Below are 18,914 nucleotides of genomic sequence, written 5' to 3'. Positions count from 1 at the left end.
TCTCCTTTCCCTTCCTCCCCCACAACAAACACTCTGTGAGGTGAGTGGGGCTGAGAGACTTCAAGGAAGTGTGACAGGCCCAAGGTCACCCAACAGCTGCATGTGGAGGAGCGGGGAAGCAAACCCGGTTCACCAGATTACGAGTCCACTGCTCTTAACCACTACACCATGCTGGCTCTCGTGGAGCCAGAGGAGCAGATGACTGCAAAAGTTGCAAGGTTTCTAGCTGGGGCAATCAGAATAAGGTCCACTATTTGACTGCTAATTCAGGACCCTAAACTGTGTTTTATATAATTGACTTTTTTATTTTGTTCTGTGTATTTCACAATGTTTTTTGTTGCTATGGCAGATGGCTGACGCAAATAAAGTTTCATTCATTTATTCATTCATTCACAAGGTGAACATGGGCAGCCCTACTTTCCTGCATCATGGGATTATAGAGATAGTCAAATAGAGTGCACCTCTGTCAGAGAACTCTGGAGGTTCTTTTCAGTTTTCCATGATAAAAGCTGTAGATATGGGAAGTGTAAGAGCATTTACCTGTCTTTGGTTCCACAGAAAAATAAGGCTGTCCTTGAAGAATGCTGTAGACCACTCTGGCACTGTTTCCATATGTAGGGTCATCGGCATCAGTAGCTGTTACTTGTACCACAGAGGTTCCTGTGAAAATGTTCAGAGGAGTAATAATTAGTGCTATTTTTACAGAAAAAGAGGTGCTGGAACTCACCATGAACACCTCCCTCATTCTCTCAGAATGACATTCTGGCTGGGGGGGGGGGAGCCTTGGTAACAGACTTCAACTCCCAGTATGGCTAAGATTCAGGGATGCTGACAGTTTTAGTTCAGCAACAACTCAAGGGCCATAAGTTCCCCATCTCTGCAAGAAATGGTAGTGATAGAATTAGATTATTTCTTCCATTTGCTGCTATAGAAAATGTGCCTCAGCCACCTGCCAAGGCAACCCAGTGAATTCAGTCATCACTGGCAGGACTTGCATGAGGATCATTAAAAGTAAAGGGGCTTCTGAGGTAAAATGGTACCTGCAATTTAAATGACTTCTGCCACCCCCCAGAAACGGTTGATCCTCTAAAAATAGAGAGGCGCTGAGCTTTTAATAAGCCTTTAAACCTATTTTCTTGCCGTTAAATTTTTTCCATCCTCTGCTAAAAGTGCTGATTTGATCGACTTTTAATGATCTCAGTGCTCCATGACTCCACAGGGAGATGAGAACAGAATGGCATGAAAAAGCTTTCCTCAAGTCACCTGTGTGTCAAGGTGACTTGCCCCAGACCATGACTGGAGTGAGGTGGTTGTTAATTTGCTGTGAACACTTAACCTTTGGCCTCTCTGATGAGATTACAAACAAGGCAATCCTTGACTAGAGGTAATTCACTATGTAAACATTTATTCACTCAGAAATTGACTTGTGCTACCAGCTTCATTATAAAGGTATGGCTGTGAATTTTTCTAGAAGGGAACCAGAGAGCTGTCATTCTAAACACAATATTGACCTTTCACACCGTGCAGAAAAAGGAGGTTTTGTTCTCTGAAAACCCATATGCCTAATCTGAAGCAGTAAATCGTTAATAATAATAAAAAATGTTAAGTTTATAATAAAAATATACTTTCACTGCCCTTTGGTGAGTAATGAAATTGGAAAACATAAAAAAGCTCTTACATTTGGAAATTGTTGTATCTAGTTTTTTTTGCTTAATAAGGGCTTCCTCATATATTACACTATAAACGTAATTGCATATGCCAGCACATGTACAATGTTCAATAAAAGTATTCCCATATGTGTGTAGATTTCGACAAATCACATTAACTTATGCATGCAGACTTTTCGGTAGCAATTTTCCCTGGTTTTTGGTCATGTAATGCAGTAGTGTTTCCAGGTTTGGGGGGATGAGGATGGGTAAAAATGGTCTCAGTGACCAATAAAATATTTCTCTGATTTTGGTCATTAACATAGTTAAAGAAGGGGGTCTGCTCAATATTCTAGGTGGCAAGGTTACGTTAAAGTAATATGTTTTAATGCTGAATGTTTAAATGTATGTCTAGAGACAATGGATAAAACAAACACCATTAGCTGTACTACTGGATAAATATTTAATGGTTATTGTATTTGTATTTGTTTAAAAACCAATAAAAATTGTTTGTTTGTTTTTAAAGATAAGCCTCAGGAAAATAAAGTAATCATTGCCTCCTTTAAGGTCAAGTACTGGATGGGTCAAATATCCCAAATCAGTCTACGATGAAAGAACTGCTAATCCACAGAAACCGTGGTTCCCCATCTCAACACAAATTGGCACAGGCTTCATTCTGAAGCCCTTACCTTCATTCTAAATCCCTTAAAGATTCTGAAATCCAAAGAATTGTACACCTATTTAAATAGGATACTAAATAGGATATTAAAACTTCATAATGGGTGTAGCTCTAAGCCAATTTAACAAGTTTATGAAAGTCATGTCTTGGTCTGATTCTCTAATTAATGAACTGCTCACAATATAATTTAGTAAATAGCCAGGACTGTTTATGCTTTATTGTGCAAATGTGTCTAATTGTATTAACTTCACTAGCAAGGCTCTTATCACTGCCAGCAGCACAGGAAGTGCATGGTGCTCTTTCCTCTTTCAAAGAAAATGGGGAATGGGAATGAGGAAAGCTCAGCTCTGAAGGGAAGAACTTGCTGAATGACCTTGATCTGAGGAATATGTGTTTCTCAAGGAGAGGGTGACGCCTTATTTATTGACATCTGCTACTGCGGTGTTGTTGTTGTTAAAATGTTCACCCTGCCTAATTTTCAAAGACACTCAAGGTGTTTTGCAATCTAAAGCACTTCCCCCTGCACATCACAAATATGGACATCAAAGCGAAGCCCCTATAACAAGACCCAAAAGAGCCATTGAAACGGGGACATGCACCAGCAAAAATAAAGCAATCTGATAACACTCCTCAATTGGTAAGGCATGCCACAAGAGAAAAGATCTGGCCCTGATTGTTGCCAGTCAAGCTCCTGCCATCTAGGGATCTGGAGCAGGGTTTCGGACGTTGACTGTAGTGTGTGGAGAGGAATCTACAGAAAGAGGTGGTCCTTGAGGTGCACAAATCCTCATCACTGTGGTCCTAAGATTATACAGGACACTTGAGGAATTCAGAGCACATCAGAGGGAAGCACTACTGAAGTTCCAAGCAATAGCAGCAATTCCCTGGTATGACCTGCGTTCAAAACTTGTGTGAAAATTATTTTGAAATAAGTGCAAAGATTTATGACAATGTGACAAAAAAGCTCTCCCAATGAGCACTGGCAAACATGCTTTTCTCCAGAGTGTGCATAATATGTAACGAGTCCCAAACTTAGTAATATCAAATGCACTCTTATGTTATTCTGGCAGTTTAAGTACCTCTGAGTACTTAAGTTTGATTTCTTCTGAGCATGTCCAGAGTGTCCCTTCCAAAGACCGAGCCTTTAAACATGTACAAAATGTTTGTTCTTTTACAAGATGATCTAGCTTCTTTAAAAAGGGGGGGGTAAGGATATAAGGTCCTTTTTTTAGTATATGCAGAATGTTTCTCCCCTCTGATAGAAAACACCTCTTTAAAAGGTCTAAGAGTAGCTGCATCAGAGCATATCCAGAGTGTCCCCAATGAAGGTTTATATATTTATTTATTCTAAAAAGCAGTGATATCATGTAACACTTTATTATTACTATTTTGGCTTGGAACTCTCTCATTCTGGGAACTGGACAAGAAAATGCAAATCTATCTAAGCCAGCAAAATTGTGACTTTTTAAACTGGATCTGTTTATTTGCTATATTCTCTATAGTGATCATGGTAAGGGGCTCTATACTGTGAAGCTACTAAAGCTCATTCAATTCATTCTTTTGAATACCTGTGTTGTCATGTTGAAATGTACAACCTCTCCAGGAAGTGCTAACTGAACTCTCAAGACCAGCAGTTACTGACAACAATCCTTACAAATTCCTCCCGTAGTAAGCTCTATGTTTACTGCTGATCATTTTTAAGGGAACCACAGAATCATGCATAACTGCAATGACAGTTTCTGTAAGCCCACTAGGGGTGGCTTGTAAATCCTGCTGGCTCGCTAATGCCAGGTGTTTCTCTTGCAGACAAGATTATGGATGAAGCCAGTACAGTTGCTAAACTCCAGGGGTCAAATAAAAAAATGGAGTTACTAAAATATCTCTTGATTGCCCAAACCTCTTTGCATGATACGGGTGGGAAATACGGATTTTCTACACAGAAGATGTGGAAGGTGATGTATTAAATGTAAATCTAAAACAAGTGCAATGCTTGGGGAAGTCTTGAGTGAACCTCTTCTAGACACAAGGGAACATAAGAAGAGCCTACTGGATCAGGCCAATGGCCTATCTAAGTCCAGCATCCTGTTTTAATAATGCTCAATCAGATGCCAGTAGGAAACAAGCAAGCAGCATTTGGGCACAACAGCAAGAGGGAAAAGGAAAATTGTATGGCGCTGTCCAACAGATTCAGCAGTAAGCCAGAGGAAGGTGCTGATCTGTGGGAAATATTCACAATCAGACCCTACCCAATGACTGGCTCATTTAAACATTGAGGGTTCCCCCACCCCAGCTATGTAGGAGTTGTTCATAGAAAAGTTGCTCCCACATATACAAGGGCAACTGGAACACAAAATGTCCCCAGAAGAATGATCAAATGCTGTAGGATGGGCAGCAAGGGGGGAGGCAGGTGAAAGGAGTAAACTAGCCCAGCCTACTCCCTTCTCTGATGCTCTTTTTGAAGGATCATCAAGCTGTTCTTGCTCATCAGCTTCCAATTCTTGTCATGAGAGGTGACCTCTATTTCACAGCATGCAGAATTTGAAAATGAGCCACAGACATTGCTAAAGGCCAGGGGTGGGGAACCTGTGGCCTTGTGGAAACTGTTTGATGCCAACTTCCATCACTTAACAAATCCGTAGGGCCCCCAGTTCACCGTTCTTGCTGTAGGAAGAAGCACCATCCTGCATTCCTATAGCACCTTCCTCTATGCATTCCCATTGCACCTTCCTTCCAGGGGATTTACCACAACAGAGATTATCAGATCAAAGACTACAATAAGCATTAACATAACACAGACAAAAAATAAGTTATAACAAGTAAAAACAGAGTCAGAGATCCAGACTGCAAGTCTCAGGTACATAAGTATAGGAATTCAATGGAACTTACTTCTGAGTTGATAAGTGGTTAGTAAATGAAGAGTTTCAATGCCTAAACAGCTCATTTGTCTGCCACCAATGCTATTTTCCACTATCATTTTTGCTATACTTTCAACAGACAACCTTTCAACCTTCATTTTACCTTCTCACAATAATCCAGTTGCAGTGATATTATGCCAAGGTCACATGAGCAGACCACTCCATACTGATTTGTATGTGTCTGCATATCACATGGAGGGGAAATGCTTTTGATCAGCAATCTTCCCAAATACATTCTGAGGTGGCACAAGTATGAGAGAAGACTATACCGTGGAAGTGTGTCCAGGAAGAGAAGCTATTTTAGAAAGGTTATATTTATGGATCACCCTCCACAATGAAATGTGTAGGTCTGCACACTTGTTAGGAAGTCAAAACACACAACTCAGTGCAGGGAGACTATATTACTTTGCGTTTCCACTCTGTCTCGGAGGAGTAGAAATATGCTTGTGCACCATTGCTCACACCATGCCAAGCAACTGTTGCAAAGTTCATCAGGTCTTGTTTGATCCAATGCTACCACTGAACCAGATTAATTTGAAATCCTAGATTAGTTGGTCATGAACAATCAGTAAATCCAAACTACTCACATGCACACACACAACACAAAATAAGCAGCACAAACAACTGTTAATATACCCAATATAGACAACTCTAAACAAACCATATAGCAAAGGATATATACATACATTCGACAATAAGCCTACTGCGGAAATCCCTGCACATATCAATATCCTTTTCCCTGGGCTGTGACAGATTATTTTCCACTGTGAGAAGCGAGTTTTGCACAGTGTTAATTGGGTGGCCCTTGTGTCAATCACAAAGCAATGCCCACATTTGCAATAAGCATGATACTAATTGGTGGGTCGTTCTGTCATTCATTGGAAAACACACACACACACACACACTCCCCTTGTGTCATTACAACAAAGTTAGGGGAAAGCTGAACCGGCTCCGCTACATAACTCTCTGCACATCCTTCTCTTCTATGTGATTCTGCACAGATGTGGGCCAGATACATCCCTCCCTCTCCTTCAGAGAAGCACCATCACTGATGCATAACTTTTCCTGGAAAAGTTCCACTGCTTTTTTTTTTTTAAGTGTTGCAAAGTCACAATTTGCATAATGTGAGAACTGGCACAAACTACGCAGCCTTTCTATGTCTTCAACTGAGCAGGTCATGTGAGCTTATCATGTGAAGGGCTAAGGCTGCAATCCTATAAACACTTACAACTGAATGCCACTGTGAGGCTTATTTCTGTGTCAATATGCATATGATTGGGCTGTCAACAACCTATTCTGCATTCTTATTATTGTTATTGTTGTTGTTGTTGTTATTTTTTAAAACCCTAGGATGTGGCTCACCATCCTTTTTTGGCATTGTAGAAATGAAGAAGGTAGAATCTTATATTTTTACTCCCCAGCCCTCAGTATTTTTACATGGTTCAGAAGCACAAACTTATCACATGCATGAAGTGGTTTAGTTCTATTTAAAAACTTGTAGTTGACATACCACTTCAGTGGAGCACTGAATAAGAAGTGATATTCAGCATGTTATCCACACATACAGAAACCAACATACATATTTACTGAAGGTGAGGCAGTCATCAAACATTTTTTTTGTACAGAAATCACTTATACACAGGGATAAACTGTCACATATGACAGTTGCACATTGGAAGTGGTAGGGTCAAAGGCAAGAAGGCCAGCAGTAGGTGGAGCCAGAGCTAGTGACAGGAAGAATAAGAGCCAATGAGAGGCAGAGCCAACTAATTCTACTTTTATCCCTATTGTCCTCCATGCTGAATTGTAAATGGGTAGCACCAAGACAAAGGAACTCAAAGCTGCCAGACACTTCCACCCTGCTAAACAGACTGTTATGCAGGAAGGCAGACAGCTGGGGGCTGGCTAAGAGCAGACTTAAGTTGGTGGGAAAGTGTCTTCTTTGCCCTAATGGGCCAGCCTCCAAGTTATGTAAAGTTAAGTTTGGAAAGCCACAGTTAGTTATGGCTGTTTGTCAATTTAATAACTGAAGCGGTACGTGTTGTTTAGTCATTTAGTCATGTCCGACTCTTTGTGACCCCATGGACCAGAGCACGCCAGGCACTCCTGTCTTCCACTGCCTCCCGCAGTTTGGTCAAACTCATGCTGGTAGCTTTGAGAACACTGTCCAACCATCTCGTCCTCTGTCATCCCCTTCTCCTTGTGCCCTCCATCTTTCCCAACATCAGGGTCTTTTCCAGAGAGTCTTCTCTTATCATGAGGTGGCCAAAGTATTGGAGCCTCAGCTTCAGGATCCGTCCTTCCAGTGAGCACTCAGGACTGATTTCCTTAAGAATGGATAGGTTTGATCTTCTTGCAGTCCATGGGACTCTCAAGAGTCTCCTCCAGCATCAATTCTTCGGCGATCAGCCTTCTTTATGGTCCAGCTCTCACTTCCATACATCACTGCTGGAAAAACCATAGCTTTAACTATATGGACCTTTGTTGTCTCTGCTTTTTAAGATGCTGTCTAGGTTTGTCATTGCTTTTCTCCCAAAAAGCAAGCGTCTTTTAATTTCGTGACTGCTGTCACCATCTGCAGTGATCATGGAGCCCAAGAAAGTAAAATCTCTCACTGCCTCCATTTCCTCCCCTTCTATTTGCCAGGAGGTGATGGGACCAGTGGCCATGATCTTAGTTTTTTGATGTTGAGCTTCAGACCATATTTTGTGCTCTCCTCTTTTACCCTCATTAAAAGGTTCTTTCATTCCTCCTCACTTTCTGCCATCAAGGTTGTGTCATTTATATTTCTTCCGGCGATCTTAATTCTGGCTTAGGATTCATCCACCACAGCCTTTCTCATGATGAATTCTGCATATAAACTAAATAAACAGGGAGACAATATACAGCCTTGTTGTACTCCTTTCCCAATTTTCCCAATTTTGAACCAATCAGTTGTTCTATATCCAGTTCTAACTGTAGCTTCTTGTCCCACATAGAGATTTCTCAGGAGACAGATGAGGTGGTCAGGCACTCCCATTTCTTTAAGAACTTGCCATAGTTTGCTGTGGTCGACACAGTCAAAGGCTTTTGCATAGTCAATGAAGCAGAAGTAGATGTCTTTCTGGAACTCTCTAGCTTTCTCCATAATCCAGCGCATGTTTGCAATTTGGTCTCTGGTTCCTCTGCCCCTTCGAAATCCAGCTTGCACTTCTGGGAGTTCTCGGTCCACATACTGCTTAAGCCTGCCTTATAGAATTTTAAGCATAACCTTGCTAGCATGTGAAATGAGTGCAATTGTGCGGTAGTTGGAGCATTCTTTGGCACTGCCCTTCCTTGGGATTGGGATGTAGACTGATCTTCTCCAATCCTCTGGCCACTGCTGAGTTTTCCAAACTTGCTGGCATATTGAGTGAAGCAGTACTTAAGCATACTTAAATTTCTCTTAGTTGTATCCAAGTGCTGACTCTTCATCATGGAAAACTAATGTCATGGCCAATCACCATGCTTACACAAAATGTATATTTGTGATTGTAGATAATGCATATTTTATTTATCTCCTCTATGAGTGGCTTTCTGTGAAACATCCCAAGGTGATTTAACAATTTAAAACATATATTAAAATGATTTCAAATCCAATGCAGACTGGGATAAGAATCTCCACTTCAAAGGCTTGCTAAAAAGAAAAGAAAGCATTCAACCCCCAAGACAATAGAATTGACGCTTGTCTGATATGTCATGGGAAGGAATTCCAAAGGGTAGCTAGTGCCACACTAAAGGCCAAATTCTGACAATCTATGGAATGGACATCCTGGTGGGAGGCTCTGTCCTGCAGAGCACAGTAATCAGGTAGGTATATAAGGGGTGGGACAATCTTTTAGGTAATCCTTTAGCTAACCCAGTGCCTTGGATTTAGCCTGGAAGCTAATTGGCAGCCAGTGAAATGCTTTCAGCAGTGGTGTAACATGGTAGCAATTTGCTGTCCCAGTGAGTTGTCAAGACTCTGCATTTTGCATTAGCTGCAGCTTTTGGACCAACCTTAGGGCGTGTCCCATATAATGTGAATGGCAGTAATCCAATATTGAGATTACAATTGCATGGATGCCAGTAGTCAGTCTATCCCAGTCCAGAAACAACCATAGCTGTTTATCATTTGAAGCTGGTCAACAGGCACTCCTAGCTACTAAGGTCACCTGGAGTTCTAGTGATAGGGATCGATCCAGGAGCACCCCAACGTACAAACCAGCTGCTTCATGGGAGTACATGGGAAGTACATCACCATCCAAAGAAGACAACTGACTCTCTTACCCACAGAACTTTCGTCTTGCCTAGATTCAGACGACCCTTATCCAGCCTACCACCAAGTCCAGGCAGTGGCCCAAGGCTTCCAAGGCCTCTCCTGATTTAGACGCTACAGAGATGTGCAGATGTTACAGTATACTGATGACAGCTCACCCCAAATCTCATAATAACTGTTCACGAAGGCTGCAACTAGATGTTAAATAGCCACAAGAGCTACGGAGCCAAAAGATGATCTTACCTGAAACCAACCCCAGAGATAGGACTTGAACCACTGTAAAACAGTGCCCATTATCTCTTTCACTGAGTCAGTTCAGGAGGATGCTATAGTCAACGGTATCAAAAGCTGCTGAAAGATCAAGAATGATAGATTGGCACATATACCCATACTTCTTTCTTCTGATAAAGGTCACCCTGATTCAGGCAAGGTCAAGACTCATTCAGTCACCATTCTACCCATTCCAATCTATCTTGTTGCTTATTTTACACGGGATAAAATAAAAAAATAATTCCAGAACTAACATACATGCATTTTGTCACAGCTTTCAGTTCCATCTGTTCATTTCTGTCTTTTTTGGTGTCAGGGTTACACCAGCATCTGTTTGGATTAATGCATCACAGTGCACATATATAGTGATGCAATCATACATAACATTCCATCAACATTTCTTAATACATTATTATATTCGAATATATCACTGCAACCTTCCTACAAAGAGTTCGGGGCATGCATAGTGTCCCCCACTTTTATTCTCACATCAACCCTGTGACGTAGAGGTTAGGCTGAGAAAATGTGATCAATCCAAGATAACCCAGAAAGCTTTGTCTAGTATTTAATTAATTTGCAAATATATTTAGGCACATTGAGAACTTGGAATGTGGAAGGGGAGAGGGGGAAAGAGAGAGACATGATGAAAAAGAATAGCAGGCAAACTGTGCATGCACAGCAGTCTTTACAGATCAGAATTGTTTATTTTTAAATGGAAGAATAGCAGATTCCTAATGCACTGCTGCCATGCTACAAACAAGATCAGATAATCTGGACCAAAAAAACTGGGGAGAATTTAGTAATCATCTCTATAAGATTGGTAGTTTTCATGCTTTCATTATTTATTTTGGCTGAAAATTATTTTTGCTGTGCTCAATGGCTAATTAATAAAATCCTTGCCATGGATATAATTTTAAACAAAATAGGAGGTAGATACTTTGTTTCCCCTTAATATTTCATAAATGCTGTAGATGTTTAATTAGAAACCGTGTCTTATAAATAAACTATGAATCAATGTGACTATGTAAGATAAATGCCACACAAGCAGTTCATGGTACTAAATCCTTAATCCAATATTAATGCAGTATTAAATATTACTCCACTGGTAACCCCAAAGGCATTTAAATATACCATTCCAAGAAGCTTGAAGTAGATTTAATTTGCCGTAGTATACAAGGCCCATGCACCACATATAATCCCACTTAAACCTTATTTTCTGGTGATTTATACACCTTTTGCTGCTCCTTTGTACAGGAATTAATTTCCCTCCATTTTACCATCTGAACAAGAATATACACTGTGAAGGAATAACTTGTATGTGCGACAGAACTAATAAAGTAGTCTGCCATATATAACCATAGTAAACTGTTAGCATCATAAATCAGGGAAAGGATGTGTCTCCAATTATCTATAAAAGTAACTTCCATCTAGCTGCACCACAGAGCTTAAATGAATCTTCCCTGAAAAGCCCGCTGATTTCAAGTTCTAATCATTCTTCAAAACAAAGACATCTGCTAGGATTATACAAGAAGCTACATAGGGGCTTTTGTCCAAATGGCTTAATTACCACCTACTTTCAAACACTGTTTTTGAAGGAGTCAAGCTTCTTTTACTTTACACTTACTTTGAATGTGACATGGTTGGTTGTCTCCACAGGACTTCCCACCCCAGTTCCTGCATGTGTAAAATCTTCAGTCTGCACGACTGCCTTTAAGACCATGGCTAGCATAATTCAAGGATTACCTGGGTGCTCCGAGAGTACATTGCCTGTTTGGTTGTTAGCCACAGGGCACAAGGCCTTAAGCATTCACTGGCATAGGATCAGACATACAAGGCAGTCTCAGATATTGATTTATTTCAAAGAGCAGGAGAAAATGCAAGGAAGTGAGCCAAACACACACAAACACAAATGAAGAAGAGCTGAGCCTCAAGCAGATATGCTTAGGATATCCCTGAGTGAAATATCTGTGCTGTACTAGAATAAGAGACATGACCTTTACTGCACTAGCTTGAGGCCTGCCTCTTCCTTCATTGATTTGAAAGAGTGTCAACAACTCCCAGAAAGAGGAGAAGATCATATCTCATTGCACTTTCATCCCTCCCCTCAATGAAAATAAGAGAAGAAGCAGAAGAAGAGGAGGAGGAGTTTGGATTTGATATCCCACTTTATCACTACCCTAAGGAGTTTCAAAGTGGCTAACATTCTCCTTTCCCTTCCTCCCCTACAAGAAACACTCTGTGATGGGAGTGGGGCTGAGAGACTTCAGGGAAGTGTGACGAGCCCAAGGTCAGCCAGCAGCTGCATGTGGAGGAGCGGAGACGTGAACCCAATTCACCAGATTACGAGTCTACCACTCTTAACCACTACACCACACTGGTTCTGTTGGCCAAAAAGGGCCACATTATTAAATACATTATTAATATTATTAATAAACTGCCCTATACCCGGATGTCTCAGGGCAGTTCACAGAATAAAATCAAAATATAAAACTACAAAATACATAATAAAAAACAACAACAAGTCAATACCCCCCCCAAAAAAACCCCCCCCACATTTTAAAAGGGCATAGGATGTCAATCAAATCAATCAAAGGCCTGGTTAAAAAGGAACATTTTTGCCTGGTGCCTACAGGTGTATAATGAAGATACCAGGCGAACTTCCCTGGGGAGAGCATTCCACAGATGGGGAGCCATTACAGAGAAGGCCCATTCTCATGTTGCCATCCTCCGGGCCTCTTGAGGAAGAGGCTCATGAAGAAGGCCCTCACAAGATGATCTCAGGGTCCAGGTAGGTTCATATGGAAAGAGGTGGTCCTTGAGGTACTGTGGTCCTGAGCCATTTAAGGTTTTATAGGTCAAAATTGGACCCAGAATCTAATTGGTAGCCAGTGCAGTTGGACCAAGATCTGTGTAATAAGCTCAAACTGTCTTCCTCCAGCGAGCAACCTGGAGTACCTCCAAGCTACGAATCTGCTCCTTCAGAGGAAGTGTAACCCCATCAAGAGCAGGCGATCTCCCACCCACCTGGTCTAGGGAACCACCCACTAACAGTGCCTCAGTCTTATCTAGATTGAGCTTCAGTTTGTTGGCTCTCATCCAGTCCATTACCAAGGCTAGACACTGGTCCAGCACTTCCACTGCCTCACCTGCAGGTATAAGGGAGAAATAGAGCTGAGTGTCATCAGCATACTGCTGACAACGTATTTCAAACCTCCGGATAACTCCACCGGGCGGTTTCATGTAGATGTTAAACAGCAGAGGGGATAGGATTGAGCCCTGTGGAACCCCACATTGAAGGTTTCATGGGGCTGAAAAGCATTCCCCAAGCAACACCCTCTGGGAACGACCATCCAAGTAGGACTGGAACCACTGCAAAACGCTGCCACCAAGCCCTAGCTTGAGCAGTCGCTTCAGAAGGATACCATGGTCGATGGTACAGAAAGCCATAAAAGGTCAAGAAGAATTAACAGGAATATGTTTTCCTTGTCTCTCTCTCAATAGAGATAATCATACAGGGTGACCAAAGCAGTTTCTGTGCCAAAACCGGGGCAAAACCTCAATTGAAATGGATCCAGAAAATCAGTTTCTCCCAAAAGCACCTGGATCTGGTCTGCAACCACTTGCTCCACAACCTTGCTTAGGAAAGGGAGATTAGCAACTGGCCAGTAGTTAGCTAGGTTTTCCAAATCCAGGGAAGGTTTCTTAAGGAGTGATCACCTCCCTGTCCCAGCCAGCTGTTCCCTCCTTGCTGGTTTTTATCAGCCAAGAGTGCAGGTGGTCGCCCTGACTGATCCAAGCACCTTGTCTACATCCTTGAGCCTTACCAACTGAAACTCATCCAACTAGACTGTGCTCTGGACACCCCATGAGATTCATCTGCTACAATAGCAGAGTCAAGATCTTGGTGGATGCAAGCAATTTTATCCTCAAAATGCTTTGTAAACAAGTCACAGCGAGCTATCATTGGTTCCAACACCCCCTTTGGACAAGCCTGTAAATGGCCCTGTACAACCCAGACAATCTCTGTTCGGTTGCATTTATTCAGATATTTTCTCCACTTGTGTTCAAATAAATGAGCTACAATGAGCTAACAAGCATGACTTGAGTGTGGGCACAAAATCCATCTGAAACCAGAGCAAAGCATCCCTGCTTTCCTTGGACATTTAGACAATACCACTTTGGTTCAAGGCAGCTGGATCAATGGAAGGGTCTCAGTTCAGTCGTAGAACATCTGCCTTGCACAAAGAACACTACTGGTTTAATCTCTAGCATCTCCAGGTAGGAATGGGTGATTCCTGTTTGAAATCCTACAGATGCCTTGCCAGCCAGTGTAGGCCAGTGGTTCCCAATGTTTTGGTATGGCAACCAAGAAGTCCAAATTTACTTGGTAAGGTGATCCATAGATTTCTTATCACATTAATTTTGTGTCTTAGGACTTTGGCAGGCACTTGTTTCCTGCATTTCAATGGAAGTTTTTTCCTATTTCATAACCACTACTTGAGCCTTCAAAGCAAAAATTTACTTCACACCTCTAACAATATGAAATTTGTTGAAATATATATAGTACTTACAAAACTATTCACAGTTTTGCTTATGGCAATGGAAGACCATCAAACAGCTATCTGATTGCAGGATGCTGCTTCATAAGATATAAAAAAATATTCTAAGAACCCATGGTTGTGCAGTTTCTTAAATGTGCTAAGAGTTGTTAAGTAAAGATAAAGAGACCCCTGATCATCAAGTCCAGTCGTGGCCGATTCTGGGGTTGCGGTGCTCATCTCGCTTTATTGACCGAGGGAGCCGGCGTACAGCTTCCGGGTCATGTGGCCGGCATGACTAAGCCACTTCTGGCGAACCAGAGCAGCGCACGGAAATGCCGTTTACCTTCCCGCCAAAGTGGTACCTATTTATCTACTTGCACTTTGACATGCTTTCGAACTGCTAGGTTGGCAGGAGCATGGACCGAGCAACAGGAGCTCATGCCGTCGTGGGGATTCGAACTGCCGACCTTCTGATTGGCAAGTCCTAGGCTCTGTGGTTTAACCCACAGTGCCACCCACGTTAGGAAAGCACTATTCTCCTCACTGAACTACAATTCCCAGAGTGCTTTAACAATCCTTCCCAGGAACTTTGGAAATTGTAGCTAGTTGCCCTCCTACAGCACAGGAAACCTAAAATGATCATGATTGGAAAAGCAGAGAATCTTAGAAAGTGTGGTGGTGCTTCCAATCAGGTTGGCAACAGACAGACAGTATGGAGGGTCATAGAGTCATTAACCTCATTTTTTTATTTTTTATTTTGCAAAAAAAAAAGGGGGTGTCTGGAACCCAATGAAACCTTCGAGGCCTCATGATATTTATTTCAGAGACGTTTCTGGGTTTCGACAAAAACACTGCTGTTGAGAATGTGGCTTGGGGATTAAAGCACTGAGTTAAAAAAGATCAGCATAGGAAAAGGGAAGAAAAATAACAAAGGTTTGAAAGCTGGAGAGCAGTCCTCTTCAGGGGGTAAGATGAAGGAACAAGATACTTTCCTATGCTGCCCCCTGCTGAACTCGGGGAATACAAATCCACACAAAAATCTCAGAGATTTAAGAACAATATATATTTAATACAAAGGCAACCTAAAGTGTGGTGCTTCTATCAAATTTTCCTAACCCTAGGAGAGGCCACTGGAGAGACAGAGAGAGAGAGAGAGAGATCTCAGCATTGGGGTTTTCTTTGTTCAAGTATATAGCCTTCGTAAAGTTGGGGAATCATTTGGTCTTAAAAGTAGTGGATTATCCAAGTTTTTGCCTTCTAATGGAGTGCAGCTGGAAACAGCTTTAAGAATTCTGTTTCTTGCCCTCATGATTTTCTCCCCTCTAGAAACACTGATCTCCATCTTTCCTTCAGAGGTTACTCTCCTTTTTTCCTTCACTGACATTGTGCTAAAGGACTGTGGAAAACAGCCAGCTATCAACTCAGCAATAATATTTATGCTTACATTTTAGTAAAATCATATTGCAGTAAAAGTGATTTACTTGTCTCCCCTCTGCCCCTGACTCATGTTTCAAACCACTCTCCTTTACGTCGCTACAGGGACAAATGATTTCAAGAGCAGTGCACAGCAACTGGAGACTGTTTGTTTGTTCTGATGTGGTATTTTTATATTCTCAGTCTGCAATCTGGAAGACTTACTTGCTAACACAGTTACATGAACACAAGAGACTGCACCCAGTGTTGGTCATTCAGAGTAGACTCATTGAATTTAATAGACATGACTAAGTTAGGTCTCTTCATTTCAGTGGTTCTACTCTGTGTACGACTAATGATGGGCACCAATGAAGGGAATAAATTTACCCAAAGATAAAGCCAAACTATTTATGTATGGCCATTACCAGGGGAAATAAGTCTGGATACAATCTGGATTCTCTTGAATTCTGAAAAACACCAAGATACTGTTGACTTAAGATAAACAAATGGCATCTGTGAACAAGTTTAAGTAGATAAATAGGTACCGATCCGGTGGGAAGGTGTTTCCGTGCGCTGCTCTGGTTCACCAGAAGCAGCTTAATCATGCTGGCCACATGACCCGGAAGCTGTACACTGGCTCTCTAGGCCGGCAAAGTGAGATGAGCGCACAACCCCAGAGTCTATGTGCAGCCATGAGATTCCTGCTACTGTTCTGTTCTTCGTGGAGACTGACTGGTGTCCTGATTCTTCCATGACTTGGTGTCAGATCTCACAAATTCCAAATATAACAAACAGTGTCACCGTTATGGAGGGGATTTTTATTATTATTATTTAGTCCACACTGAAAGGCAAACTTACATAATTTGTACATTTTGAAACAACACAAAAACAGCCGCCTCCCCAAATTTACACTTCTCTGTATTTTTGGTGGTATCCTCCAGACAAGCAATGTGTACAAAACTGCATATATTAGTGAACATGAGATACAGAAAGGCCTTATATTAGGGAAAATTGCTTTGCAAAAATGAATAATGAACAAAACTGCAAAGAAAAATGTGTGCATTAGAATAAATGCACACAAAAATGCTGATTTTCATATAAAAATGTGGAGAACTGAACTTAGGACTGAAAAGATGAGAGATTCACCCAACACTAGGCACAGTTCCCCGGACCAGAAGGTTCCAGTTTAAAGAATCCTGAAGAAAAGAGTCAAATTTGTTTACCTTTGCCTGACCAAAAAAGCTCCAGAGAGAAAAGAATTGTGCTCATCCCTTTATGGTACAGGTGTGGGGACCTAACAGTGTTTTTAAATCCTTTACCTTTGCTGAGGAGGGCCATAAATATAATGAATTAACAGGATGAACACAGGGAGCTTGAAGATTCTAAAGACAAATTGGTGCTTGGAATTATAGACCAAGTGCTTTCTGAAAGTATGCAACTGTAAGAGGATGTAACTCTTTACAAAGCCATATTTATTGATTTAATGCCATTTCTAGACAACCCATTGATCAAAATTCTCTATGCAATTCACAAAAACCAATTACAAAAGTCAAGCTAGAGGAGCATAGTGCGGAAAGTGTTTGAAGACAGGACATTTTACTATTGTTATAGGCCTAGAGAACCTGTTGTATTCAGGTGGTGCAACAACTCACCACAGTGGTCTACAGGCATTTTTTCTTAAAGTTTATGTTATGTAAGGACACTGACCCTCCTTGGAAAATAAACTTAACTACCAGTCAAAATGCTGTTAATTTCAAAATACATCTAGGAGCCTATCTTACACTTATTTCAGAGAAGGCCTATGCAAAATTCCAGAGCACTCACAGATGTGCAAAAGGCAGCAATTGTTTTACACAGCCCAAGGAATATTATACATGCTTTTGGATGCTCTACTACACTAACACGGATGAGCCGTTTCTGTCTGCCATACAATCCTCAGTCATGGAATAGCTGCCTGAATGGGGCTACTAAAAGTTGTGGGAGAAATAGGACTGTTTCACAAAAACTGCCTAAGAAAATGAGACATTGTGGACACTGCTTTAAGATCTGTGGCCAAACAATACTACGTACGAACAGCCACAGAATATCTATTCACCTATATCACAATGTAGAAATGGAGCTAGGAAGGATAAAAGAAAGAAGCACACTTAAGCAAATGACTGAGCTCACCTCACGGTATGAACCAACGGTCCCTGTCATCAAGAAAAATGGGAAAAAGCACACCTGTCTAGATCTTTAAAAACTTAATGAAGCTGTAGTCAGAGAAAAATATGTACTCCCAATGCTAGATGACCTTTTCCCCAAAGTGACAGGAGCCAAAGTAGTTTCCAAATTGGATGCCTCAAGCAGTTTCTGGCAAACACCTTTGACAAAACTGAGTGGTGAACTGACTAAATTTATCACGTCCTTTGGGATATTGTTTTCAATGTCTGCCATTTGGAATCACAAGTGCTCCCAGGATTTTTCAAAGAAAGATGACAAGGCTCCTTAGAAACACAAAAGGAGCTGTGGCATTAGTGGACAAGATCCTCTTATTGAACAGTCTCCTTGAATCTGGACCCAAACTAATTGATGCAAAGTTGAAATGCAGTTCTTGGGTCAAGTAATCACACAATATGGGACAAGGCAGGCCTAGAGAAGGACATTGTCCAGATAGTTGTAAGCACTGACAAACATTACAGAACCAAGATGCTTTCTGACACTGTTGAACATCTTCATTGTCCTGCTTAAGACAATGGCTTAAAAAAAAAATTCATCAAGCTTACCTGGACATGATAACAAGTTACATATAGCTGTTTCTAAACATTACTGGTTTTATTTGCAATTGCTTTAGGTTCACCACATATGGACTTTTTGACTGAGTGCTTTACAAATTCTTCTAACTAAAGTCAATAAATATTCGAAAGATGTCTTCAAGAGGCACAGCCACTAAACCTTTTACTGAAATTCACAGTGACCAGGCTTGGGAGGTAGTTCAGGAGGCTACCTTTACAAATATAAAGGGCACACAACTTCTGATAGCCAATCTTATACTTTTTGTGAAGAAGAAGAAGAGTTTGGATTTGATATCCCGCTTTATCACTACCCGAAGGAGTCTCAAAGCAGCTAACATTCTCCTTTCCCTTCCTCCCCCACAACAAACACTCTGTGAGGTGAGTGGGGCTGAGATACTTC

The 18,914-nt window shown here is 41.3% G+C and overlaps 1 protein-coding gene across 4 annotated transcripts in view; it reads right to left on the bottom strand.

The window, feature by feature from the left end:
- Positions 1-18,914, bottom strand: part of CDH7 (cadherin 7) — a 121,102-nt gene that overhangs the window by 39,199 nt on the left and 62,989 nt on the right. For all 4 annotated transcript variants that reach the window (XM_083450124.1, XM_083450125.1, XM_083450127.1 and 1 more), the window contains exon 4: positions 541-660. In XM_083450124.1, the coding sequence (XP_083306250.1) occupies positions 541-660 (120 nt within the window). The remainder of the gene's footprint in view (positions 1-540; positions 661-18,914) is intronic.

This window comes from Podarcis tiliguerta (assembly GCF_965153285.1).
Source record: "Podarcis tiliguerta genome assembly, chromosome: 7".
Taxonomy (NCBI): Eukaryota; Metazoa; Chordata; class Lepidosauria; order Squamata; family Lacertidae; genus Podarcis; species Podarcis tiliguerta.
Note: the sequence above shows the minus strand (reverse complement) of the source record. Positions and strands in the feature narration are given on the sequence as shown.